The sequence below is a fragment of the Chiloscyllium plagiosum genome, unplaced genomic scaffold, assembly GCF_037043375.1.
Source record: "Chiloscyllium plagiosum isolate Xiang-an unplaced genomic scaffold, Cpla_swu_hap1 HiC_scaffold_35, whole genome shotgun sequence".
NCBI lineage: Eukaryota > Metazoa > Chordata > Chondrichthyes > Orectolobiformes > Hemiscylliidae > Chiloscyllium > Chiloscyllium plagiosum.
In genome coordinates, this window is record NW_028270173.1 from 4094169 (window position 1) to 4122134 (window position 27966).

The 27966-nt window shown below is 48.2% G+C and overlaps 1 protein-coding gene and 1 long non-coding RNA gene across 6 annotated transcripts in view; both read left to right on the forward strand.

The window, feature by feature from the left end:
- The window catches only part of LOC148139989 (uncharacterized), a 296390-nt gene that overhangs the window by 168771 nt on the left and 99653 nt on the right, over window positions 1-27966 (forward strand). The window lies entirely within an intron of this gene.
- Window positions 321-27816, forward strand: LOC122547094 (uncharacterized). Of its 5 annotated transcripts, XM_087978810.1 has the most exons (9): window positions 325-920; window positions 1129-1398; window positions 3295-3411; window positions 4072-4173; window positions 11411-11539; window positions 16254-16334; window positions 17966-18073; window positions 23268-23352; window positions 27637-27816. In XM_087978810.1, exons 1-8 carry the CDS (start codon window positions 551-553, stop codon window positions 23315-23317), a joined length of 1227 nt encoding a protein of 408 aa, XP_087834936.1. In that variant the 5' UTR covers window positions 325-550; the 3' UTR covers window positions 23318-23352; window positions 27637-27816. The 5 variants fall into 5 exon arrangements, with proteins under 5 accessions (XP_087834940.1, XP_087834936.1, XP_087834937.1 ...); XM_087978814.1 differs by lacking the exon at window positions 1129-1398 and having other exon boundaries at window positions 321-920; XM_087978811.1 differs by lacking the exon at window positions 16254-16334.

Below are 27966 nucleotides of genomic sequence, written 5' to 3' on the forward strand. Positions count from 1 at the left end.
TTCTCTCTCTCTGTGCCCGTCTCTCTCTGTGTCTGTCTGTGTCCTTGTCTCTTTATGATTCTCTCTCTCTCTTTGTGTGTCCCTTTCTCTGTGATTCTCTTTCTCCGTCTCCCTCTCCCTGTCTGTCTCCCTCTCTCTGTCTCTGTGTCTGTGATTCTCTCTCTCTCTCTCTGATCTCTCTCTCTCTCTGTTTCTCTCTCTCTCTGTGATGTCTCTCTCTCTCTCTCTCTCTCTCTGTCTCTCTCTCTCTCTGTGATCTCTCTCTCTCTCTCTCTCTCTGTATCTCTCTCTCTCTCTCTGTGATCTCTCTCTCTTTCTCTCTCTCTCTTTGTGTGTCTCTCTCTCTCTGTCTCTCCCTGTCTCTGTGATTCTCTATCTCTGTCCCTCTCTGTCTGTGATTCTCTCTCTGTGTGCCCGTCTCTCTCTGTGTCTGTCTGTGTCCTTGTCTCTTTGTGATTCTCTCTCTCTCTCTCTCTCTCCCTTTTCTCGGTGGGATTGGGTTTGCTACTTTCAGTGATTGTGTGTTTTGCTGTCAGTAACCAGGTAGGTCATGTTTTCCCCCTCTGTAGCTCTCTCACAGCTGCGTGTCCCTGCCAACACCACAGAGTATATCGTTGCAGCCAGATTTTCCTCTGTGCTGTTGCCTGGCTCTGAGATTGCGTCCTATGAAGCAGGAACATTGATTCAGTGGTCCATTATCCTGCCTGAAGGCCGGACCTCAATCGTGATTCACAGACTGCAAACAGAGTTCGTCCGCCTACGGGAGTTTTATTCCAACAGGATAATATACCACGTAGAGACCACCGCGCTGGAACTGAAGAGTGCTGACCTGGATGATAGAGCCATTTATGAAAACTCCGTCACCACATTTGGCTCTTCTGGCAAGAGGATGTATTACGATAAAATCCTGGATGTTCAAGGTAACTGTTGTGCTGCTATATCCCTCCAAACCCTTCCCTTTCACATACCCATCCAGATGCCTCTTTAATGCTGTAATCCTCTGGCAGCTCACTCCATACCCGTACCACCCTCTGCCCCTTGGAGACAAGTCATTCAAGCAGAGGGTTGTGTAAGGGCTAATGCACCAACTTCAGTTCCTGACTTCATGCCACTTCTCTCCACTGACAGAAATCCTGAAGCCCCCAACAATAGTGCAGAATCCCAACCCTGCAACTGATCTCGTTCAGCTTCATTGTGTGCAGAAAAATGGGCAAGTCCAGGCAACCTCCTGGTCGAAAGACAGTAAACTACTTGAAAACAATGCAACCTACAAACTGTCGTTGGACAACAGAACACTAACTATTAAGATGGAATACCTGCAGACGTGTCAGCAGTATATGTGTGTGATCAGGAATAAAGTCAGTCAGAACTGGAACACTCATTTACTTGTCCAGGAAGGTACGGTTTATCGTGGTGCTATCGAAGTGAGTGTCTGATTCCATCTATATGGAAATCCAAATACTTACAACTTTTACAAGGCATCTGGATGGGTATATGAATAGGAAGGGTTTGGAGGGATATGGGCCGGGTGCTGGCAGGTGGGACTAGATTGGGTTGGGATATCTGGTCGGCATGGACGGGTTGGGCCGAAGGGTCGGTTTCCGTGCTGTATGACACAGCACCTTCTGATTCCTCCTTTTCCACCCTGCATTTTCATCCTCAGAGAAAACTCCAACAAACAGGATATACTGTGGGGAGTGTCACGGTGGCTCAGGGGTTAGCACGGCTGCCTCACGGCACCAGGGAGCCGGGTTCAATCCCACCCTCAGACAGACTCTCTGTGTGGAGTTTGCATGTTCTCCCAGTGTCTGCGTGGGTTTCCTCCGGGTGCTCCGGTTTCCTCCCACAGTCCAAAGATGTGCAGGTTCGGGTGGATTGGCCATGGGAAATTGTCCCATTGTTTCCCATGTGTTAGGTACATTAGTCAGAGGTAAATACAGGGTAGGGGAATGGATCTGGGTGGATTACTTCAGAGGGTCAGCATGGATTTGTTGGGTCGAAGGGTCTGTTCCCAAACTGTTGGGATTGAATGATTTGATAATTTCCTTGTCACCGAATCATGTTGATTAACAAATTAAAGAAATGAACTGTGGACTCGAGTATACTGTTGGGCTGTATAGAAATAGAGATGTACAGCACAGAAACAGACCCTTCGGCCCAACCCGTCCATGCCGACCAGATATCCCAACCCAATCTAGTCCCACCTGCCAGCACCCGGCCCATATCCCTCCAAACCCTTCCTATTCATATACCCATCCAAATGCCTCTTAAATGTTGTAATTGTACCAGCCTCCACCACATCCTCTGGCAGCTCATTCCATGCACGTACCACCCTCTGTGTGAAAAAGTTGCCCCTTAGGTCTCTCTTATATCTTTCCCCTCTCACCCTAAACCTATGCCCTCTAGTTCTGGACTCCCCCACCCCAGGGAAAAGACTTTGTCTATTTACCCTATCCATGCCCCTCATAATTTTATAAACCTCTATAAGGTCACCCCTCAGCCTCCGACGCTCCAGGGAAAACAGCCCCAACCTGTTCAGCCTCTCCCTGTAGCTCAGATCCTCCAACCCTGGCAACATCCTTGTAAATCTTTTCTGACCCCTTTCTAGTTTTACAACATCCTTCCGAGAGGAGAGAGACCAGGCAGCATTCCAAACGTGGCCTCACCAGTGTCCTGACAAATTTGGATCATCTTCCAGAAGGAAGGCTAACTCTTGAGCAGACAGGTGTTGAACTGGACCAAGTGTTAGCACAGCCCAGTCTGAATAACAGACCGTCAGGGCTGGCTGACTCACGTTTTGATGTTGAAATCTTCTCCTTGTTTTGAAAGCCCTCTCACAGCCTATCTGTACAATTCCCCTCCAGCTCCTGAGCCCTCGGACATCGTCAGTGTGAACTCCCCCTGCAGTGCTGGTTGCTTACCCACCCCGTCCTGCATCAAACCGACCGGGTGTCCAATCACTCAAACCTCATGTCTGTCCTTAGAGCTCCACGCTGTGTTGGACGGTACTCACCTCGGGGCAGTTTATGATTTAATACCCAAACTGGTATCGTCGATGGCCGGCTGGGGTGCACACCCTTCACGTCAAAAAGGGAGCGAGTTTAAAGTCTGGTTTCTTGGGCCTGGCCCTGGTGCAGCGCAGGCTCCTTTCCTTCCACAGGAACAACAGGGGGGGGCAGGGTGAGGTGGGGGACAGCTGAGGGTGGCACTGTCTTTGCATTACATTGAGCTGTTCTGAGTTACGCTGTGTGATTTGTCCGGAACAGAGACTGAATCCAGATTTTCCTGTTTCAGGGTTACTGATGTTCCATGAAAGTTCACTTATCTCAACCACCATCGCCGTGGTCAGCACGTCTCTGTCGTATGGTGCTGCAGTATTTATACTGTTCTTTGCCCTGGGGAAATACAGAGGTAAAAAGAGAGCGAACTCCCCCTGATCTTTTTTCATTCTAGTGGTCCCCACTGCCTGAACGTTTAGAACGTGGAACATTCCAGCGCAGTCCAGGCCCTTCGGCCCCCGATGTTGAGCTGACCTGTGAAACCGATCCGAAGCCCATCTAACCTACACTATTCCAATCCTGCCCATATTCCCACTCAATGCCCATTTAAATGCCCTTAAAGTTGGCGAGTCTACTACTGTCACAGCCAGTGCGTTCCACACCCTTACTACTCTCTGAGTAAAGAAACTACCTCTGACATCTGTCCTATATCTATCACCCCCCAATTTAAAGCTATGTCCCTTCGTGCTAGCCATCACCATCTGAGGAAAAAGGCTCTCGCTGTCCACCCTATCTAACCCTCTGATTATCTTGTATGTCTGAATTAAGTCACCTGTCAACCTCTTTCTCTCTAACAAAAACAGCCTCAGCCTTTCCTCGTAAGACCTTCCCTCCAGACCAGGCAACATCCCGGTAAATCTCCTCTGCTCCCTTTCCAAATCCTTCCTACAATGCGGCGATCAGAACTGTGCACAGTACTCCAAGTGTGGCCGCACCAGAGTTTAGTACAGCTGCAGCATGAAACCGTTCTGAGCACAGGGTGAGCGGATTCCTGGTTTGTTTGTGTTTGTAGTTTACAAGAGGCACCTGCAGCTGACCACGGTGTTTGTGTTCTGCCAAATGGTTGCCTTGCTCTGTGTCCTGATCTCCTCCCTCCTCTGCAGCCTCGATCCAGGTAAGTGCCCATTTCTCTGTCTGCATGTTGATTCTCGCGCATTCCTCCTGGGTGGGGTGGGGGGGAGGGGTGTCCTGTCCTCCTCCAGCAACTGTGGGAGAAGAACGTGACAACTTGCATTGATATGGCGCCTCGGGATGAGTTCCTCGTGCGTGTGTGGAGATGAGCTGAAACGCGGAGACCAGCCATACTGCCTGGCCGATCAGCGGTGGGGGGGGAGGGGGGAGGGGGGGTGCGTATTTTTAAAACGGATGGAGAAACGTTTAAAAAGGGCACGAGGGGCAACAGTTTCACACATGGAGGGTGGTGCGTGTGTGGAATGACCTTCCTGAGGAAGTGGTGGATGTGGGGACAGTTCCAACGTTTAAAAGACATTTGGATAAGGACATGGATAGGAAAAGTTTGGAGGGAAATGGACCAGGAGCAGGCAGGTGGGACTAGATTAGTTTGGGATTAGGGTCAGCATGGACTGGTTGGGCCGAAGGGTCTGTTTCCATGCTGTGCAACTCGATGCCCTATTCTCTTCTTTTTCCCTTGATGTATTTTCAGAGTCTCGTTCGATTCTCCTGAACCCTGTTTACCAAAGCTATCTCATGTTCCCTTTTTGCCCCCTGATTTCCCTCACGTATGCTGCTACTGCCCTTATATTCCTCAAGGAATTCACTCGATCCAGTGGCTCAGGGGTTAGCACGGCTGCCTCACGGCGCCAGGGTCCCAGATTCGATCCCACCCTCGGGCGACTGTCTGTGGGGAGTTTGCACATTCTCCCCGTGTCTGCGTGGGTTTCCTCCGGGTGCTCCGGTTTCCTCCCACAGTCCAAAGATGTGCAGGTTAGGGTGGATTGGCCGTAGGAAATTGTCCCATAGTGCCCAGGGATGTGCAGGTTAGGGTGGATTGGCCATGGGAAATTGTCCCATAGTGCCCAGGGATGTGCAGGTTAGGGTGGATTGACCATGGGAAATTGTCCCATAGTGTCCAGGGATGTGCAGGTTAGGGTGGATTGGCCTTGGGAAATTGTCCCATAGTGCCCAGGGATGTGCAGGTTAGGGTGGATTGACCATGGGAAATTGTCTCATAGTGCCCAGGGATGTGCAGGTGAGGGTGGATTGGCCATTGGAAATTGTCCCATAGTGTCCCAGGGATGTGCAGGTTAGGGTGGATTGGCCATGGGAAATTGTCCCATAGTGTCCCAGGGATGTGCAGGTTAGGGTGGATTGGCCATGGGAAATTGTCTCATAGTGCCCAGGGATGTGCAGGTGAGGGTGGATTGGCCGTGGGAAATTGTCCCATAGTGTCCCAGGGATGTGCAGGTTAGGGTGGATTGGCCATGGGAAATTGTCTCATAGTGTCCCAGGGATAGAACATAGAACATAGAAGAATACAGCGCAGTACAGGCCCTTCGGCCCTCGATGTTGCGCCGATCCAAGCCCACCTAACCTACACTAGCCCACTATCCTCCATATGCCTATCCAATGCACGTTTAAATGCCCATAATGAGGGAGAGTCCACCACTGCTACTGGCAGGGCATTCCATGAACTCACGACTCGCTGAGTAAAGAACCTACCCCTAACATCTGTCCTATACCTACCACCCCTTAATTTAAAGCTATGCCCCCTTGTAATAGCTGACTCCATACGTGGAAAAAGGTTCACACTGTCAACCCTATCTAAACCCCTAATCATCTTGTACTCCTCTATCAAGTCACCCCTAAACCTTCTTTTCTCCAATGAAAACAGCCCAAGTGCCTCAGCCTTTCCTCATACGATCTTCCTACCATACCAGGCAACATCCTGGTAAACCTCCTCTGCACCCGTTCCAGTGCCTCCACATCCTTCCTATAGTATGGCGACCAAAACTGCACACAATACTCCAGATGCGTCCGCACCAGAGTCTTATACAACTGCATCATGACATCAATACTCCGGAACTCAATTCCTCTACCAATAAAAGCCAGTACGCCATCTGCCTTCCTCACCGCACTATTTACCTGGGTGGCAACTTTCAGAGATCTGTGTACATGGACACCAAGATCCCTCTGCTCATCCACACTACCAAGTATCCGACCGTTAGCCCAGTACCCCATCTTTTTATTACTCTTACCAAAGTGAATCACCTCACACTTACCTACATTGAACTCCATTTGCCACCTTTCTGCCCAGCTCTGCAGCTTATCTATATCCCGCTGTAACCTGCCACATCCTTCCTCACTGTCTACAACTTCTCCGACTTTCGTATCATCCGCAAACTTGCTCACCCAACCTTCTAGCCCCTCCTCCAGGTCATTTATAAAAATGACAAACAGCAATGGTCCCAAAACAGATCCTTGCGGAACACCGCTAGTGACGGCACTCCAAGATGAACCTTTGCCATCAACTACTACCCTCTGTCTTCTTCCAGCCAGCCAATTCCTAATCCAAACCTCCAACTCACCCTCAATGCCATATCTCCGTATTTTCTGCAGTAGCCTACCATGGCGAACCTTATCAAACGCCTTACTAAAATCCATATACACCACATCTACTGCTTTCCCCTCGTCCACCTCCTTAGTCACCTTCTCAAAGAATTCAATAAGGTTTGTGAGGCACGACCTGCCCTTCACAAAACCATGCTGACTATCCTTGATCACATTATTCCTATCCAGATGTTCATAAATCCTATCCCTTACAATTCTCTCTAAGATTTTGCCCACAACAGAAGTGAGACTCACCGGCCTATAGTTACTAGGGTTATCCCTACTCCCCTTCTTGAACAAGGGAACCACATTTGCTATCCTCCAGTCTTCTGGCACTACTCCTGTAGACAAAGAGGACATAAAAATCAAGGCCAATGGCTCTGCAATCTCCTCCCTTGCTTCCCAGAGAATCCTAGGATAAATGCCATCAGGCCCAGGGGACTTATCTATTTTCACCCTTTCCAGAATTTCCAACACCTCTTCTCTACATACCTCAAAGCCATCCATTCTACATAATTGTGACTCAGTATTCACATTGACAACAATGTCCTGTTCCTGAGTGAGTACTGACGAAAAGTATTCATTCAGTGTCTCCCCAATCTCTTCAGCCTCCACACGCAACTTCCCACTACTATCCTTGACTGGACCTATTCCTACCCTAGTCATTCTTTTATTCCTGACATACCTATAGAAAGCCTTAGGGTTTTCCCTAATCCTACCAACTAAGGACCTTTCATGTCCCCTCCTTGCTGCTCTTAGCTCTCTCTTCAGGTCCTTCCTGGCTACCTTATAACTCTCAATCGCCCCAATTGAACCTTCACGCCTCATCTTTACATAGGCCGCCCTCTTCCATTTAACAAGGGATTCCAATTCCTTATTAAACCACGGCTTCCTAACACGACCCTTTCCTCCCTGCCTGACAGGTACATACTTATCAAGGACACTCAATAGTTGCTCCTTGAACAAGCTCCACATATCAATTACACCCTTGCCTTGAAGCTTACTTTTCCAGGCCACACATCCTAAGTCATGCCTCACCGCATCATAATTTCCCTGCCCCCATCTATAACTCTTGCCCTGTAGTGCACACTTATCCCTCTCCATCACTAGAGTAAAGGTCACCGAATTATGGTCACTATCCCCAAAGTGCTCACCTACCTCTAATTCTAACACCTGGCCTGGTTCATTACCCAGAACCAAATCCAGTATGGCCTCACCTCTTGTTGGCCTATCTACATATTGTGTCAGGAAACCCTCCTGCACACACTGGACAAACACTGACCCATCTAACGAACTTGAGCTATAGCTTTCCCAATCAATATCAGGAAAGTTAAAGTCCCCCATAACAACCACCCTATTACTTTCACTCTTCTCCTGAATCATCCTCGCAATCCTTTCTTCTACGTTTCTGGGACTATTAGGAGGCCTGTAAAAAACTCCTAACAGGGTGAGCTCACCTTTCCTATTCCTAACCTCAGCCCAAACTACCTCAGATGGCGAGTCTTCATCCATCGTCCTTTCCACAGCTGTAATACTATCTTTGACAAGCAATGCCACACCTCCCCCTCTTTTACCCCCACTTCTGACCCTACTAAAACATTTAAACCCTGGAACCTGCAACAGCCAATCCTGTCCCTGTTCTACCCATGTCTCCGTAATAGCCACAACATCGAAGTCCCAGGTACCAACCCACGCTGCAAGTTCACCTACCTTATTTCGTATACTTCTTGCATTGAAGTATACACACTTCAAGCCACTTTCCTGTTTACAGGCACCCTCCTTTGAAAATGATGCCATGTTCCTAACCTCCCTACACTCCAGGTCCTGCACCCTAAAGCTACAGTCTGGGTTCCCATGCCCCTGCAGAGTTAGTTTAAACCCCCCCCAAGAGCACTAGCAAACCTCCCACCAAGGATACTGGTGCCCCTCAGGTTCAGGTGCAGACCATCCTGTTTATAGAGGTCCCACCTTCCCCAGAAAGAACAGGTTTGTGCAGGTTTGGGTGGGTTGGCCATGGGAAATTGTCCCATAGTGCCCAGGGATGTGCAGGTTAGGGTGGATTGGCCATGGGAAATTGTCCCATAGTGCCCAGGGATGTGCAGGTTAGGGTGGATTGGCCATGGGAAATTGTCCCATAGTGCCCAGGGATGTGCAGGTTAGGGTGGATTGGCCATGGGAAATTGTCCCATAGTGCCCAGGGATGTGCAGGTTAGGGTGGATTGGCCATGGGAAATTGTCCCATAGTGCCCAGGGATGTGCAGGTTAGGGTGGATTGGCCATGGGAAATTGTCCCATAGTGCCCAGGGATGTGCAGGTTAGGGTGGATTGGCCATGGGAAATTGTCCCATAGTGCCCAGGGATGTGCAGGTTAGGGTGGATTGGCCATGGGAAATTGTCCCATAGTGCCCAGGGATGTGCAGGTTAGGGTGGATTGGCCATGGGAAATTGTCCCATAGTGCCCAGGGATGTGCAGGTTAGGGTGGATTGGCCATGGGAAATTGTCCCATAGTGCCCAGGGATGTGCAGGTTAGGGTGGATTGGCCATGGGAAATTGTCCCACATTGCCCAGGGATGTGCAGGTTAGGGTGGATTGGCCATGGGGAATTGTCCCATAGTGTCCAGGGATGTGTAGGTTAGGGCGGATTGGCCATGGGGAATTGTCCCATAGTGTCCAGGGATGTGTAGGTTAGGGTGGATTGGCCATGGGAAATTGTCCCATTGTGTTAGGTGCATTAGTCAGAGGACAAGGGGTCTGGGTGGGTTACTCTTCGGAGGGTCGGTGTGGACTGGTGGGGCCGAAGGGCCTGTTTCCACACTGTAGGGAATCTAATCTAATCTAATCCCAGCTCTCTGTATGTGCCGTATACCTCCTCCTTTTTCTTGGCCAGAGCCTCAATTTCTCTAGTCATCCCGCATTCCCTGGACCTACCAGCCTTGTCCTTCACTCCAACAGGAACATACTGTCTCTGAACTCTCATTGTCTGTGTTTTTGAGGCCTCCCTTTTTTCCAGCCTTCTCTTTACCTGCAAATAGCGTTTCCCAATCGACTTTAGAAAGTCCTTGCCTAATACTGTCAGAATTGGCTTTAAGTTTGAGGTCAAGTCTATACCTTTCCATCACTATTTTAAAACAGTAGGATTATGGTCACTGGTGACGCCCACCTTCTACAAAAAGAATTTATGATAAAGTTCAATCTCACTATGGCTGTGTCTAACTGCAGCAAGATGTCAGTGTGTATGTTTGTATCTCCATAACTTCATTACGGAGAGCACTGCATTTACTCTCAGGATGTACCAAAGCACTTTCCGGTCAATGAATTCCTGTTGTCCTGCTGACAATATTGTTACAAATCCTGGAACATGGCTTACACGTTGCAAACGTCAAACCTGTGTGGGTTGTCTGAGATATCCTGACAACAGATTGGGGGACAGCGATGGTCTCATGGTATTGTTGCTGATCGTTAATCCAGAGACCCAGGGAATGTTGTGAGGACCCATGTTCAAATCCGCCCCCCAAGCAGATGGTAGAATTTGACAAAAAATAATCTGGAATCATGCTTCCAATGCTGACCATGAATTCATTGTTGGGAAACCCCCATCTGAGTCACTAATGTAGTGTAGGGAAGGAAACTGACATCCTTACCTAGTCTGGCCTAGACATGACTCCAGGCTCTGGGCAATTAAACACATCCCACAAATAAATATAAAAACATTCAGAGACCAACATACACGATATACATTTTGTGTATATAATATAGTTAATATACATTTTAACTTTTATCCTCATGGATTTATGACTTATTTCTAATCTCTGTGTATGTGTATGCCATTGTTGTTATTTTATAAAGTTCATTCTTTTTAAATTAACCTTGTTGCAACCAATAAATAATGAATAGATCCACCTTATACTTCCTTACCCAAGAGATTAAGAATTTCGGGTATCCAGTCTAGAACTGTAACATAGAACGTAGAAAAGTACAGCACAGAACAGGCCCTTCGGCCCACGATGTTGTGCCGAGATTTAACCCTAATGTTAAATATAGTAACTTAACCTACACACCCCTCAACTCACTGCTATCCATGTGCATGACCAGCAGTTGCTTAAATATCCCCAATGACTCTGCTCCCACCACCATCGCTGGCAACACATTCCACGCATTCACAACTCTCTGTGTAAAGAACCTACCTCTGACATCTCCTCTATACCTTTCCCCTAATATCTTCAAACTCTGACCCCTCGTACCAGTCAATCCTGCCCTGGGGAAAAGTCTCTGGCTATTGACTCTATCTGTTCCACTCATTATCTTGTACACCTTGATCAGGTCTCCTCTCTTCCTCCTCCTCTCCACAGAGAAAAGTCCGAGCTTACTCAACCTTTCTTCACAAGGCAGGCCCTCCAGTCCAGGCAGCATCCTGGTAAACCTTCTTTGCACCCTCTCCAAAGCCTCTGTATCTTTCCTATAAACAGATTGGAGAAACTCACCCACATTGTTTCTGATTATGACAGAGGTGAGGGATAAATGTTGGTGTTGAGAACTCCCGTGTCCTTCAGACAGTGTCACTGGATTATTGACCCCTGTTCAAACAGTCAGTTTAAAAGCTCACCCAAAGGGTACTGAGATATTCAAGGAGTGTTGCAGAGTGAGGTTTGAATCTACAAATGTCTAACCCTGCAGTGATCTGAGGTTTAGAGTTCACAGCTGTGACTGGACTTTCCTTTAACAAATGTCAGTCTGTCTTCTGCTCCATAACCTGCTCAATATCATCTTCATTTCCCTTTTCCAGTTTTCCCACTGGCATACAGAATTGTTGAAGCGCTTGGATTTGTCTTCATCTCAGCAATAATCTTTTATAACATTTTCTATTATCTACATCCTGAAAGTCAACTCCGAAGGTCGTTTCTGGCAAACCAACGTAAGCTGAAACAACAGCATTTAATTTCCGAATTGGAATACCGCTGGAGAGGGTGTCCGAGATGGTTTATCCCACCCTCAACCAGACAACGCCAAATTTCAAACAACCACAACCACTTACATTACCGGTGGGAAAGCTGCTGATTGGTTGGCAGGGTTGACTCTGGTTGGCCAAGGTGACATCATGAAGAGAGGACTGGTTTTTCAGAAAGGGTGAAAGGTTGTCACTCATTCTGCCATAAGGTGCGTTTCGTTAACGCGAATTCGCTGCAATGCAATTGACGAATTGGGGACCCTGTTTCTAAAGCACAAACTTTTAAAATTTGTGTTGACTGTGATGCGATTACATCGCCAACACTTTAAGTGCTATTTCTAAAGCACGGTTTTCCTATAACGTGGGGCTACACAAGAAAGCAGCCGCCATGTTATAGAAGAACAGACTAACCAGCTGACAGATTAGGTACACCTTATCCAATTGGAAACTGGCAATGTCCCGACCAATTGGCTGCCAACCAATCAGCTCCCTCCTCAAGTGTGTTGGTTTTCCCCTCGAATGTGTATTCTTGCAAAATATCGTAATGAGTGCAAAATGGAAAGTGTCATTTTATTCAGCAAAGGTATCAGACTTACAGTCATAGAGTTGTACAACATAGCAACAACCCCTTCCTTCCAATTCATCCTTGCTAACCAGATATCTTTAATTAATTGAGTCACATTTGGCCTATATCCTTCTAAGCCCTTCCTATTCATGTACCCATCTAGAAATTAGGCCATTCAGCCATTGAGTCTTTTAAATGTTAAATTGTACCAGCCTCCACCACTTCCTCTGGCAGCTCATTCCATACATGCACCACCCTCTGTGTGAAAAAGTTGCCCCTTAGGTCCCTTTTACCCTACACCTGTGCCTGTAGTTTTAAACTTCCCCACCCCAGGGAAAAGACTTTGTCTATTTACCCTATCCATGCCCCTGATGATTTTATAAACCTCTATAAGGTCACCCCTCAGCCTCCGACGCTCCAGGGAAAACAGCCCCAGCCTGTTCAGCCTCTCCCTGTAGCTCAGATCCTCCAACCCTGGCAACATCCTTGTAAATCTTTTCTGAACCCTTTCAAGTTTCACAACATCCTTCTGAGAGGAGGGAGACCAGAATTGCAAGCCGTATTCCAAAACTTGAACATATTTATTTTGTTTGTAGAGATAGGGCCCCTGTAAATGCATGTCTTCCTTACAGCTAGTGTGACTGAGTCACATTCAAACAAGAACAAAGAAAATGTACAGCCCAGGAACAGGCCCTTCGGCCCTCCAAGCCTGAGCCAATCTAAACCCACTGTCTAAACCTGCTGTCCAATTCCTAAGCATCTGTATCCCTATGCTACCCATCTACTCATGCATCTGGCCAGATGCGTGTTAAATGAATCTACCGTGCCTGCCTCTACTATCTCTGCTGGCAATGCGTTCCAGGCACCTACTACCTTCTGTGTAAAGTACTTGCCGCGTGTATTCCCCTTAAACTTTTCACCTCTCACTTTGAAAGCGTAACCTCTGGTTATTGAATCCTTCACCTTGGGAAAAAGCTTATCTCTATCTACCCTGTCCATACCCTTCATGATTTTGTAGACCTCAATCAGGTTCTCCCTCAATTTCCTTTTTTCTAATGAAAACAATCCTAAGCTCCTCAACCTCTCTTCATAGCTAGCACCTTCCATGCCAGGTTGGAGTTAAATTGGCTGTTAATGTAGCTTTTAGCACACCAAGGGTTGTTCAGCAAGTGCCACACCTAATTGTAGAATTGTTCATTCAGCTGGTGTTGTGTTCGGGGTTTTACCGCAAGCACAGGCTGTTTCTGGACAGTTTGTATTTCTGGATTCTGGGAATGTTCCTGCAGACCAGAAAGTGTAACCTCGTTATTTACAGAGAGAAGGATAAAATGGACCACTACAGATCAGCGAGTCTATCTCCGAGGGAAATTGCTAGAACCTAGTTTGTGCAGGTTTGGGTCCTATACCTCAGGAAGGATACACTGGCGTTGGGGCAGCTCCAGAGGAGGTTCCCGAGAATGGGCCCAGAAACAAAAAGCTTAACGTCTGAGGAATGTTTGAGGACCCTGGGTTTATACTCGATGGAATTGAGCAGGATGAGGAGGGGGGGGGGGGGATCCTGGACAGGGTGGATGTTGGGAAGATGTTTCCATTGGGAGGAGAGACTGGGACCCGAGGGCACAGCCTTAGAGTAAAGGGAAGGCCTTTTAGAACAGAGAGAAGGAGAAACATCTTCAGCCAGAGAGTGGGGCATCAATGAGATTCATTATCACAGAAGGCTGGGGAGGTCAGGAGAGTGAGGATATTTTAGGCGGAGATAGATAGGTTCTTGGGTATCAAGAGGGTCAAGTGTTATGGGGAGAAAGCGGGAGAATGGGGTTGAGAAATCTATCAGCCACAATTGAATGGCGGAGCAGACTGGATGGGCTGAATGGCCTCATTTCTGCTGCTATGTCTTACGGCATTATAATCTCTAATTAATCACCTATGCAGGGTCAACATGGATTTATGAACAGGGAATCATACCTTTGTAGTTTTTGAGGAGGTTGCTTGCAGGGTAGATGAGGTAGGGGGGACAGTATTGAGAGTTTCAGAAGGCTTCCAGTCAGGTGCCAACCAACAGCCAGAGACCGGAGTGGGGAATGGAGCCAGGCTGAAAGCTGCTGAAACATTTCACAAAGTGGTGAGCAGTTTGGAAAGGTCTGCACATGTCTCTGCTCAGATGATGGAGCCAGCTCAAGGTCAGAGTGACAATAGCAGACACAGCTATGAGTTAGGCTGATACATGGCCTGGAGAAATGAGCGGCTGGTGTCGGAGAATTGGTTTCAAGTTCGTGGGGTACCAGTGACACGGGATATCGGGAAATCTCCACGTGAACTCCACTGGGGAATGGTGTTCTTGCCATTCGGGAAGGGGAGAGGATTTCAAACCAAATAGTCAGAGTGAGGGATTCTATTTAGGAAGTTGTGTTAAATCCTCGCCCTCCCTCTCCAATAATTCTTCAAGCGGGTTTGAGTTCTCCCACGCACTGCACTAAGGTGGACAATACATCAAGGTTTCTGTCTGTCCCCTTAATGAGGCTTCTACGCAGCCCTGTAAAACCAACGTTTCCTCCTTCCCATTGGTACCTCGAGGGGCCACAGTTGTCTATCCTGTGGCCTGTGAGTCAGGCAGCTGGGGATTCAATTCCAAAAGGTGGAGCCAGGAGATCAGCCTGGAGGGGATAATGGTGTGGAAGGTAGAGCTGTCATCAACGAGCAGGGGTCTGACCTAGGTGACCTTGTTCCAGGGCTGAGTGTAGGGCCAGGGGGATGGTAGGCACATTGTAGGGGATTGAGGCAGAATGGGAGACTGGGGTTAACATTGGCCATGACCAGCCTCTCGAAGCACTGCGTGGTTATGGAGGACCGAGCCACTGGGCAGGTGTTGTTAACGTGCATTGTATGTCTTATCTTTGGTACCAGGATGATGGTGGTGTTTCCGAAGCAGGTGGGGGCGTCAGATTGGAGCAAGGAGAGGTTCAGATGCCAGCGTTTCCTCCCCCCAGCTGGTCAGCACCGGGTCTGAATGCATGGCCACGCAGGAACATCACCACCCTCAGCTGCGGTCATTTGGAGCCACCCAGTAACCGACCCATGTTTCTGCGTTACTCATCAGGTGTTTGCTGCTGATGTTGGATTGTCGACCCAGAGGCACCACTAATCTTCCATTTAGTCTGAGCTCACATTGCCGGGCAGACTCACAGAAGGGACTGTGCAGGCAGGCTCACTCCGGTTTCTGCTGGTTTTCACTGAGCGGGGAGACTGTGGGTCACCTTCGATAAAGTCAGGTTCAGAAAAGATTTACAAGGATGTTGCCAGGGTTGGAGGGTCTGAGCTACAGGGAGAGGCTGAACAGGCTGGGACTGTTCTCCCTGGAGCGTCGGAGGCTGAGGGGTGACCTTATAGAGGTTTACAAAATCATGAGGGGCATGAATAGGGTAAATAGACAAAGTCTTTTCCCCCCAGGGGTGGGGGAGTCCAGAACTAGAGGGGCATAGATTTAGGGTGAGAGGGGATATAAAAGAAACCTAAGGAGGATGAACTGCCAGAGGATGTGGTGGAGGCTGGTATAATTGTAACATTTAAGAGGCATTTGGATGGGTATATGAATAGGAAGGGTTTGGAGGGATATGGGCCAGGTGCTGGCAGGTGGGACTAGATTGGGTTGGGTTAGCTGGTCGGCATGGACGGGTTGGACCGAAGGGTCTGTTTCTATGCTGTACATCTCAATGACTCTATGACTCTAAGTTGATAGCCTTCCGGATTATTCCCAGTCAGGGCACGTTGGGAAGTGGGATGCTGGATGGGTTGGGAAGGGCTGTTTCCTGTCTTCCAATGGCCATCCACATTAGTACATTGAGGACAGTGTCAGTGCAGACTGGGTCCAGGATGGTTCGTTGTTGACTGGCTGGTCACTGAAAGAGTTCAGGTCAGTTCACGGTTGGCCAGAGAACGGACCATGGTATCGGGTGGGGTTTTGTTGGTAACATCAAAGTGCTTGGGAAGGTTAGAGTGCATCATCATTACCGCAGTAATCAGGTAGTTAAACTGATAAACAGAGGTGTCAGTTCATGTAAACATCTAATACTCTGCCCATTTACCTGGATTACATCTTCAAATTTGACTCATTTCCAGGACATCGCAACTTTTTCCTGGTTTATGGATTGATAGAAATAATGATTTCAGCCATACCGATTTACAGAGGGCAACAGGACAGTGAGTACTGCTGACAAAACCGACTGTCTCTGTGTCGCGGTTGTATTTAACATGCTGATCTCGTCCATTTCAAACTACACGATGAGCAAGTACAGCATGTTCCAACTGCCTTTGTTTAGAACACTGAAGTGTCTGACAAGACTAAGGTAGTTCTTCTGAAAGGGTTAGTGTTGGAGATTACAACAATCTCCACCGTCTCTGAGGATGTCACCCGGGCTAGGGAGCACTCGGACTCCCCTAGAGGGAGGAGAGCTGGCCCAGGGCCTCCTGAGAGTCTTAGTGACAGAGGGATGGAATCCAACAGGGATCAGAGTGGTATGGGCTATGCTGAAATGTGGGTAGTTCTACTCCAGCAGTGTGAGAGAGAGAGAGAGAGAGAGAGAGAGAGCGAGAGACAGGCAGCTATTACAGGAGGTGCCACCGCAGGTAAGGAGATGTCGGGGGTGACAGAGTGAGTGGGCAGGCAGTGCAGAGTTAATGGTATCAGGGTTTCTGATTACAAACTGTATAAATCAGCTTGATACTTGCTGAACAATCCTGATCGCTCGATAAATCAATAGTTGTGTTTTTTATTTAAAACTTATAATGAATAAGGTATATAACAGTACAGCTGCAACATGAGGAGTGGTAGATGGAGTTTAATTTAATTTAAATGCGAGGTGCTGTAGTTTGGACAGGTAAATCAGAGCAGGACTTATACACTTAATGGTAATGTCCTGGGGAGTGTTGCTGAACAAAGAGACCTTGGAGTGCAGGTTCATAGCTCCTTGAAAGTGGAGTCACAGGTGGATAGGATAGTGAAGAAGGCGTTTGGTATGCTTTCCTTTATTGGTCAGAGTATTGAGTACAGGAGTTGGGAGGTCATGTTGCGGTTGTACAGGACATTGGTTAGGCCACTGCTGGAATATTGCATGCAATTCTGGTCTCCTTCCTATCGGAAAGATGTTATGAAACTTGAAAGGGTTCAGAAAAAATTTACAAGGATGTTGCCAGGGTTGGAGGATCTGAGCTACAGGGAGAGGCTGAACAGGCTGGGGCTTTTTTCCCTGGAGTGTCAGAGGCTGAGGGGTGACCTTATAGAGGTTTATAAATTTATGAGGGGCATGGATAGGATAAATAGAGAAAGTCTTTTCCCTGGGGTCGGGGAGTCCAGAACTAGAGGGCATAGGTTTAGGGTGAGAGAGGAAAGATATAAAAGAGACCTAAGGGCCAACTTTTTCACCCAGAGGGTGGTACATGTATGGAATGAGCTGCCAGAGGAAGTGGTGGAGGCTGGTACAATTACAACATTTAAGAGGCATTTGGATGGGTATATGAATAGGAAGGGTTTGGAGGGATATGGGCCGGGTGCTGGCAGGTGGGACTAGATTGGGTTGTGATATCTGGTCGGCATGGACGGGTTGGGCCGAAGGGTCTGTTTCCGTGCTGTACATCTCTATGACTCTATCTGACTGTGTCTGTAACTGGCGACAGCATTTAAATGGAAGCGTTAACCCTGGGACCGGTGGGATCAAACAGAGAGTTCCACTCCCCAGCCTCAGACATGACCCAGTCATATTGTATTAAGTTTGAGAATGAGCGTTATTAACTCTTCGATAATTTCACCGAGAGTATCAATTCTCTTCCTACAGTTCACCTGTGCCAGTTATCCACAAGTTCCATTCCAGGAACAATTGCTATCGCAGTGGTGATTATTATTTTTACATTGGGATTAGCATTCACTACGCTGGTGAAATTCAGTAAGTGCTGATTATCCCGTTCTACTTTTCTGGTCCCCCCCCCGCCCCTCTCCCCAATCTTGCCTGGTGTATTTCAAACTTTTAAGAGTTTTATTTCAGATCCTGCCCGTTAAAAAATGTTTAATTCGATCGCACTTCCTCGTTCTTTAAAACTCTGTTGAAAAATCCCCACCCTTCAGCTCTTTGCCTGCCAAGAGATCCCCTTCCCTTCAACTACAAACGAAATGCTGATGACCTGAAACCAAAAACGAAAATCCGAAATTGCTGGAGAAACTCAGCCAGTCTGGCAGCCTCCGCAGAGAGAGAAAGGAAAATTAACGTTTCAAAACCAGTGAATCTTTCGTCAGGACTGGCATTAAACTGTCATCTGTTATCATTCCCGTTCGATGTTCACCATTAGTCCTGCACTAAGAACCGAGTTGTCCTATTTCCCCTGCACTGACTTTGAACATTACACCTTAAGTTGCTAAACGCCTGTTGTTCAACCCTTACCCAGTAAACCACAACCAGCTTTGAACCTCATCTGTTAAATCTTTCCGATGTGTTCTGAAGAATGTGAGATGATAATTATTACAGCTGAGAATTTCCTGCATCTAATGTTTGTATTTCCAATGTTGGTTTTCCACCTTTTAAAGTCTTGCCTCCTTTATTGAGCAGATTGTCCAAGAGATTTCCATTGATTAACTTACAGCCACCAGACCTCCTTCCGTTAAACATCTGATGTTCATTTTTAAACCTTCATTCAAAATTAACTATCCACTCTCATCTCTGTTGTTGCAATTCACGGTGGCTCAGTGGTTAGCGCTGCTCCCTCACAGCGGCAGGGACCCAGATTCGATCCCACCCTCAGGCGACTCTCTGTGTGGAGTTTGCACGTTCTCCCCATGTCTGCGTGGGTTTCCTCCGGGTGCTCCAGTTTCCTCCCACAGTCCAAAGATGTGCAGGTCAGGGTGGATTGGCCATGGGGAATTGTCCCATAGTGCCCAGGGATGTGTAGGTTAGGGTGGATTGGTCATGGGGAATTGTCCCATGGTGCCCAGGGATGTGCAGGTTAGGGTGGATTGGCCATGGGAAATTGTCCCATAGTGTCCAGGGATGTGCAGGTTAGGGTGGATTGGCCATGGGAAATTGTCCCATAGTGCCCAGGGATGTGTAGGTTAGGGTGGATTGGCCATGGGAAATTGTTCCATAGTGTTCAGGGATGTGCAGGTTAGGGTGGATTGGCCATGGGAAATTGTCCCATAGTGCCCAGGGATGTGTAGGTTAGGGTGGATTGGCCATGGGAAATTGTCCCATAGAGCCCAGGGATGTGTAGGTTAAGGTGGGTTGGCCATGCTAAATTGTCCCATAGTGCCCAGGGATGTGCAGGTTAGGGTGGATTGGCCATGGGAAATTGTCCCATAGTGTCCAGGGATGTGTAGGTTAGGGTGGATTGGTCATGGGGAATTGTCCCATAGTGCCCTTTGGGCTGTGCAGGTTAGGGTGGATTAGCCATGGGAAATTGACCCATAGTGCCCTGGGATGTGCAGGTTAGGGTGGATTGGCCATGGGAAATTGACCCATAGTGTCCAGGGATGTGCAGGTTAGTGTGGATTGGCTGTGGGAAATTGTCCCATAGTGCTCCGGGATGTGCAGGTTAGGGTGGATTGGCCATGGGAAATTGTCCCACAGTTTCCAGGGATGTGCAGGTTAGGGTGGATTGGCCATGGGAAATTGTCCCATAGTGCTCAGGGATGTGTAGGTTAGGGTGGATTGGTCATGGGGAATTGTCCCATGGTGCCCAGGGATGTGCAGGTTAGGGTGGATTGGCCATGGGGAATTGTCCCATAGTGCCCTGGGATGTGCAGGTTAGGGTGGATTGGCCATGGGGAATTGTCCCATAGTGCCCAGGGTTATGCAGGTTAGGATGGATTGGCCATGGGAAATTGTCCCATAGTGCCCAGGGATATGCAGGTTAGGGTGGATTGGCCATGGGAAATTGTCCCATGGTGCCCAGGGATGTGCAGGTTAGGGTGGATTGGCCATGGAAAATTGTCCCATAGTGCCCAGGGATGTGCAGGTTAGGGTGGATTGGCCATGGGTAATTGTCCCATAGTGTCCAGGGATGTGTAGGTTAGTGTGGATTGGCTGTGGGAAATTGTCCCATAGTGCCCAGGGATGTGTAGGTTAGGGTGGATTGGCCATGGGAAATTGTCCCATCGTGTCCAGGGATGTGCAGGTTAGGGTGAATTGGCCATGGGAAATTGTCCAATAGTGCTCAGGGATGTGTAGGTTAGGGTGGATTGGCCATGGGAAATTGTCCAATAGTGCTCAGGGATGTGTAGGTTAGGGTGGATTGGCCAATTTCCAGTGATGTGCAGGTTAGGGTGGATTGGCCATGGGAAATTGTCCCACAGTTTCGAGGGATGTGCAGGTTAGGGTGGATTGGCACCATGGGACAATTTCCCATGGCCAATCCACCCTAACCTACACATCCCTGGACGCTATGGGGCAATTTCCCATGGCCAATCCACCCTAACCGGCACATCCCTGGATTGGCCATGGGAAATTGTCCCATAGTCGCCAGGGATGTGCAGGTTAGGGTGGATTGGCCATGGGAAATTGCCCCATAGTGTCCAGGGATGTGTAGATTAGGGTGGATTGGCCATGGGAAATTGTCCCATGGTGCCCAGGGATGTGCAGGTTAGGGTGGATTGGCCATGGGAAATTGTCCCATACTGTCCAGGGATGTGCAGGTTAGGGTGGATTGGCCATGGGAAATTGTCCCATGGTGCCCAGGGATGTGCAGGTTAGGGTGGATTGGCCATGGGAAATTGTCCCATCGTGTCCAGGGATGTGCAGGTTAGGGTGAATTGGCCATGGGAAATTGTCCAATAGTGCTCAGGGATGTGTAGGTTAGGGTGGATTGGCCATGGGAAATTGTCCAATAGTGCTCAGGGATGTGTAGGTTAGGGTGGATTGGCCAATTTCCAGTGATGTGCAGGTTAGGGTGGATTGGCCATGGGAAATTGTCCCACAGTTTCCAGGGATGTGCAGGTTAGGGTGGATTGGCACCATGGGACAATTTCCCATGGCCAATCCACCCTAACCTACACATCCCTGGACACTATGGGGCAATTTCCCATGGCCAATCCACCCTAACCGGCACATCCCTGGATTGGCCATGGGAAATTGTCCCATAGTCCCCAGGGATGTGCAGGTTAGGGTGGATTGGCCATGGGAAATTGCCCCATAGTGTCCAGGGATGTGTAGATTAGGGTGGATTGGCCATGGGAAATTGTCCCATGGTGCCCAGGGATGTGCAGGTTAGGGTGGATTGGCCATGGGAAATTGTCCCATACTGTCCAGGGATGTGCAGGTTAGGGTGGATTGGCCATGGGAAATTGTCCCATGGTGCCCAGGGATGTGCAGGTTAGGGTGGATTGGCCATGGGGAATTGTCCCATAGTGCCCTGGGATGTGCAGTGCAGGGTGGATTGGCCATGGGAAATTGACCCATAGTGCCCAGGGATGTGTTGGTTAGGGTGGATTGGCCATGGGAAATTGTCCCATAGTGCCCAGGGATGTGTAGGTTAGGGTGGATTGGCCATGGGAAATTGTCCCATAGTGCCCAGGGATGTGTAGGTTAGGGTGGATTGGCCATGGGAAATTGTCCCATAGTGTCCAGGGATGTGCAGGTTAGGGTGGGTTGGCCATGGGAAATTGTCCCATAGTGTCCCAGGGATGTGTAGGTTAGGGTGGATTGGCCGTGGGAAATTGTCCCATAGTGCCCAGGGATGTGCAGGTTAGGGTGGATTGGCCATGGGGAATTGTCCCATAGTGTCCCAGGGATGTGTGGGTTCGGGTGGATTGGCCGTGGGAAATTGTCCCATAGTGTCCCAGGGATGTGCAGGTTAGGGTGGATTGGCCGTGGGAAATTGTCCCATAGTGCCCAGGGGTGTGCAGGTTAGGGTGGGTTGGCCATGGGAAATTGTCCCATAGTGTCCCAGGGATGTGTAGGTTAGGGTGGATTGGCCGTGGGAAATTGTCCCATAGTGTCCCAGGGATGTGCAGGTTAGTGTGGATTGGTCATGGGAAATTGTCCCATAGTGCCCAGGGATGTGTTGGTTAGTATATTAGTCATATTGGATGTGGGGTCATGGGAGACTGGGCTGAGGGGGAAGTTGTATTGGGTCTGGGTGAGATGTTCTTCAGAGAGTCGGTGTGAACTCAATGGGCCGAATAGCCTATTTGCACGCTTTGGGGATCCTATGATCCTGACCTGTGCCTCAGAAGTGGGTAAAGTGCAGAGGTACATGTGTCCCTGTACAAATGTTTGCAGGTGCTGAGTGAGCCCATGACTGAGCAGATTCTGGGCTCCACACATCAGAGTGAGGATAAAGCTGTGTAATGGGTTGGCTCGGTCACAGCTGGATTGACTGTGTCTAGTGCAGGTCATGATTGCACACCTCAGGAATGATGCAGAGGTAGGGGGGGGGGAAGCCACCATGATGGTTCCAGTGATGAGCAACTCCAGTTGGACACGGACAGCTTGGAAGGATTAGGTCTGTTGTCCTTAGAGACGTTTAAGGGAGATTTGATTGAGATAATTGGAGTCATAGTCACAGAGATGTACAACACGGAAACAGACCCTTCGGTCCAACTCCTCCGTGCCAACCAGATTTCCTAACCTAATCTAGTCCCACCTCCCAGCATTTGGCCCATATCCCTGTAAACCCTTCCTGTTCACCGTGTGAACCTCTCCTGTTGTCTGAGTGAAGGACCATGTAACACAGCTTGAATCTGGTTGACTGAAGCACACCTGGCCACACTGCAGACAGAGTATTCTGCACAGCGCGTGTTTAGAACCTGCAATTGATTGCCTTTGGGTTGTTGTGTCTTTGTTTCCCAACCCCGGTGAAACATCCGGGGGAACACTTCCAAGGAAGCAGAGATCTGACCCCGGACCACGTGACTCACGGGTGGGAGGGAGCTTGCCTCAGAGCGCAGTGGGGACTTCACTGTCAGGGCTTTGTGAAGGGATCGGGGATCATTATCTGACAAAATAAGAATGTTTACATTTAGGGGCGGATTGAGAGAATATAGCATTAAACTGCCTCTATCACGGATGCAGTAACTTTGAGAGAGGGTTGGTCAATAATTAAAGTTCAGTTTCCACAAACATTGACACAATGCGTTTTGGATTTTATTCCCAGTGATGACATGGACTAGATTTCGAAGATTGAGCCATTTGTCATCAAGATGAAAGTTTCCGCAGCGACAGCACTGGGTCTACACCAGGTACAGTACAAGAAACAGAATATAGTTTCCATACCCACTCACTGCCTAATTACCCATCTGCCATTTTTCAGCCCATTTCATCAAGATCTCTTTGTAATCTGAGCAGTTTACAGTGTGAAGTGTTTGTTCTGATCTTGCCTGAACCTCCTGAGTCTTTCTGTCTGTCCTTATTTCAGACTTGCAGCATCTTCCAGCACGTTTCTGCTTTTGTCCCACTGCTTTCTGACCAGACAGTCAATACAGATTCAAAATAGCCAATAATTATGCAATTAATTACAGGAACACCATTCCTAAATTCTTAGTAACATTTGGGTAAACACAGGTAACTTTAGTTCATTCCGCTAGGAAACACTGAGAAGTCATTCTGCACTAATGTGATATTTTACGTACAGTCGTCCTGAATAAAATAGTTTCATTCTCAAGGGTGTGGCACGGTGGCTCAGGGGTTAGCACTGCTGCCTCACAGCGCCAGGGAGCCGGGTTCGATCCCACCCTCAGGTGACTGTCTCTGTGGAGTTTGCACATTCTCCCCGTGTCTGCGTGGGTTTCCTCCGGGTGCTCCGGTTTCCTCCCACAGTCCAAATGTATGCGGGATAGGGTGGATTAGCCATGCTAAATTGTCCTTTTCGTGAGCAGGCTAGGCTGGATTAGCCATGGATGGAAATGTGTTGCTGGAAAAGCGCAGCAGGTCGGGCAGCATCTAGGGAACAGGAGAATCAACGTTTCGGGCATTAGCCCTTCTTCAGGAATGGATTAGCCATGGGAACTGCGGGGCTACAGGGATAGGGGAGGAGGGTAGGTCTGGGTTCAGAGGGTTATAGAGTTACACAGCACGGAAACAGACCTTTCCAGTCCATGCCGACCATAACCCCAAACTAAATTAGTCCCACCTGCCTGCTCCTGGCCGTATCCCTCCAAACCTTTCCCATTCATGTCCTTATCCAAATATCTTTTAAACATTGTAACCATATCCACCACTTGCTCAGGAAATCACTGCACACATGAACCACTCTCTGTGTAAATAATTTGCTCCTTATGTCTTTTTTCAATCTCTCTCCTCTCACCTTAACAATGTGTCCCCCTAGTCTTGAAATCCCCCCAAACCCAGGGAAAAGACAGCTACCACTAACTCTATCTGTACCCCTCATTATTTTATAAACTTCTATAAGGTCGCCTCTCAGACTCCTACGCTCCAGTGAAAAAAAAGTCCCAGTCTATCCAGCCTCTTCTTTATAACTCAAACCCTCCACACCCCAGCAACATCCTGGTCAATCTCTTCTGAATCCTCTCCAGCTTAATATCATCCTTCCTACAGCAGGATGACCAGACCTGGACACCGTATTCTAGAACAGGCCTGACCAACATCCTGTACAACCTCAGCATGACGTCCCAACCCCTACACTCAAAGGGCTGAGCACTGAAGGAAAGTGTGTGTGCCAAACACCGACTTAACCGTCCTGCCTCCATGTGACGCAAACTTCAAAGAATTAAGTACCTGCATCCCTTGGGTCTCTCTGTTCGACAACACTACCCAAGGCCCTTCTATTAATGGTACAATCCCTACCCTTGTTGTTGGACCAAAATGCGATGTCTTGCATCCATCCAGATTGAACTCCATCTGCCATTTTTCAGCCCATTGACCCATTTCATCACGATCCCTCTATGTTCTTAGAGACCCTTCTTCACTGCCCACTGCGGCACCAATGTTGGTGTCGTCCACAAACTTATTAACCGTGTCTTCTATATTCTCATCTGAATCATTTATGTAAATGAGCAATAAAAGCGGACCTAGGACTGATCCCTGTGGGATACTGCTGGTCACAGGCCTCCAGTTTGATAACCACCCCTCCACCATTACTCTCTGTCTCCTGCCGTTAAGTCAATTTTGTATCCAATTGCCAAGCTCCCCCTGAATCCCATGTGATCTAACTTTACTAATTAATCTACCATGCAGAATCTTATCGAAGGCTTTACTAAAGTCCACATACACAACATCTACCACTCTGCCATCATCAATCTTGTTTGGTGACTTGCTCAAAAAAACTCAATCAAGGTTGTGAGACACAATTTTCCTCCCATTAAATCATGCTAACTCTCCCTCCAACAATTTTTGCCTCTCTAAACATCCATAAATGCCCACAACTGAAGACTGACTCAAAGGTCTACAGTTCCCCAGATTCCCCTTACAAACTTTCTTACAAGCAAAGCTACAGCATTAGCCACCCTCCAGTCATCAGGCACCTCTCCCGCAGTTACAGACAATGGAAATATTTCTGCAACGGGTTTCGATATTCCTTTCCTTACTTCTCACAACGTTCCTGGACACATTAGGTCAGTTCCCAGAGATTGAACAGCGCGTGGACTTGATGGGCCAAATGGCCCTCCTCCATACTGTGAGAATTCTAAAATGTTAGCTGCACAATGAGAAGATCTTTCCCCATGTTGGGTTTGACATGAGATCAGCAGACCCCCTCTAGGGGAGTGAATGGATGCTATACTAACCAGCGTCCAGTGAAAAGTAATTCTTTCTCTGAGAAGTCGAATATTCTTGTTTGGAAAGCTGACGATGTGATCCCCTCAGATCAGAGATACTCCGTCAATAGGGATCAAAGTGTGGAGGGTACAGAAAGTAAACATCACGAAAATGGTCAGGGGTCAGTAACCGGAAGACCCAGTTTAAATGTGAAAATCCCGTGGCGGTGTGGTAATGAAGGCTTATGTTAGGGTGGGATGATGGCGTTTGATTCACTGGCTGCTATTGGAAGGAAATGTGATAAATACTGGAAGGCAAAGTAGATTTAAGGCAAATGAAACCAAGCCCTGTCGGTAGAACTGGGTCCATCCATCCTAACCACAGTTTTTATAGAGTCATAGCACGGAAACAGACCCTTCGCTCCAACCCGTCCATGCCGACCAGATATCCCAACCCAATCTAGTCCCACCTGCCAGCACCCGGCCCATATCCCTCCAAACCCTTCCTATTCATATACCCATCCAAATGCCTCTTAAATGTTGTAATTGTACCAGCCTCCACCACTTCCTCTGGCAGCTCATTCCATACACGTACCACCCTCTGTGTGAAAAAGTTGCCCTTTAGGTCTCTTTTATATCTTTCCCCTCTCACCCTAAACCTATGCCCCTTGTTCTGGACTCCCCCACCCCAGGGAAAAGACTTTGCCTATTTATCCTATCCATGTCCCTCATGATTTTGTAAATCTCCATAAGGTCACCCCTCAGCCTCCGATGCTCCAGGGAAAACAGCCCCAGCCTGTTCAGCCTCTCCCTGTAGCTCAAATCCTCCAACCCTGGCAACATCCTTGTAAATCTTTTCTGAACCCTTTCAAGTTTCACAACATCTTTCCGATAGGAAGGAGACCAGAATTGCACACAATATTCCAACAGTGGCCTAACCAATGTCCTGTACAGCCACAACATGACCTCCCAACTCCTGTACTCAATACTCTGACCAATAAAGGAAAGCATACCAAACGCCGCCTTCACTATCATATCTACCTGCGACTCCACTTTCAAGGAGCTATGAACCTGCACTCCAAGGTCTCTCTGTTCAGCAACACTCCCTAGGACATTACCATTGCATCGTTCTGGAGCAGATCTATGACTTTATCTCAAGTGTCGACAAAGCCAGGCTTCTGTCTGCCTTTCTCACCCTCTTCAATCATAACTGCACCGCTGTCTGAGTTGGTTAAAACAAAAACCCGATGGGCCGAATGGTCTCTATCTGTGACCTACTGCTCTGTGATTCTAACATGGAGCAGTGACCCAATGCAGCTTTTCCAAATCGGGCGCGGTTTTCGTTAGAGCGGGACACAGGGGTATCTCCACTTGTGGGCAAGTTACTGTCACCAGGAAAATCCCATCAGGAATTTCTGAAGAAACGTTATCACCCAGAGAGTGTCCGAATGTGGAGCTCTCTCCTACACAGAGTGATATGATCGATGCATTTCAAGGGAACAGGAACACACGTCTGACAGACAAGGGATTACCTGACGATAATGATCGATTAAGATGAGGAAGTATGTGAGTAGACTCTACTGGGGTACAAACGCCATCACAAACTGGTAGGACCGAATGGCCTATTTTGGTATTTTATGTCCCTGTGAAACGCTGGAACCAAGGCATGGTCAATAAATAGTTGGAAACACCATCCGTCACAGCAATGAGGAAGTAAGAACAAAGGTGAATGTACCACTGACAATCTGCATTTCACAATTCCCAGTCAATATTTAATAACATCAACTGCTTTTCACTGTCTTTTTTCCACAGAACATTAATGCAAGGGAGCAGGGAGCCTGCGTGTGTCTGCACACACGTGTGTATCACCATTTCCTCACCCGTCTCCCGGCAATGTGGAGTGCCTGACCACTAGCTGTACAGAGAGACAGCCTCAATTGCTTGGGACTGGTACAACCTTAAGATAATAAAATGTTCACATGTTTTGATTCATCTCGCACAAAGCGCACCGTCCTGAATCATTTAGATTCCAGCCGTGGTTCAGGCGTTTGTAGGTTCAAGTCTCACCCCAGGAGCTGGTGAACATCTGTCCCCCAATCACCTTCACCAGAACAGATTACCTGGTCAATGCCACACTGCTAT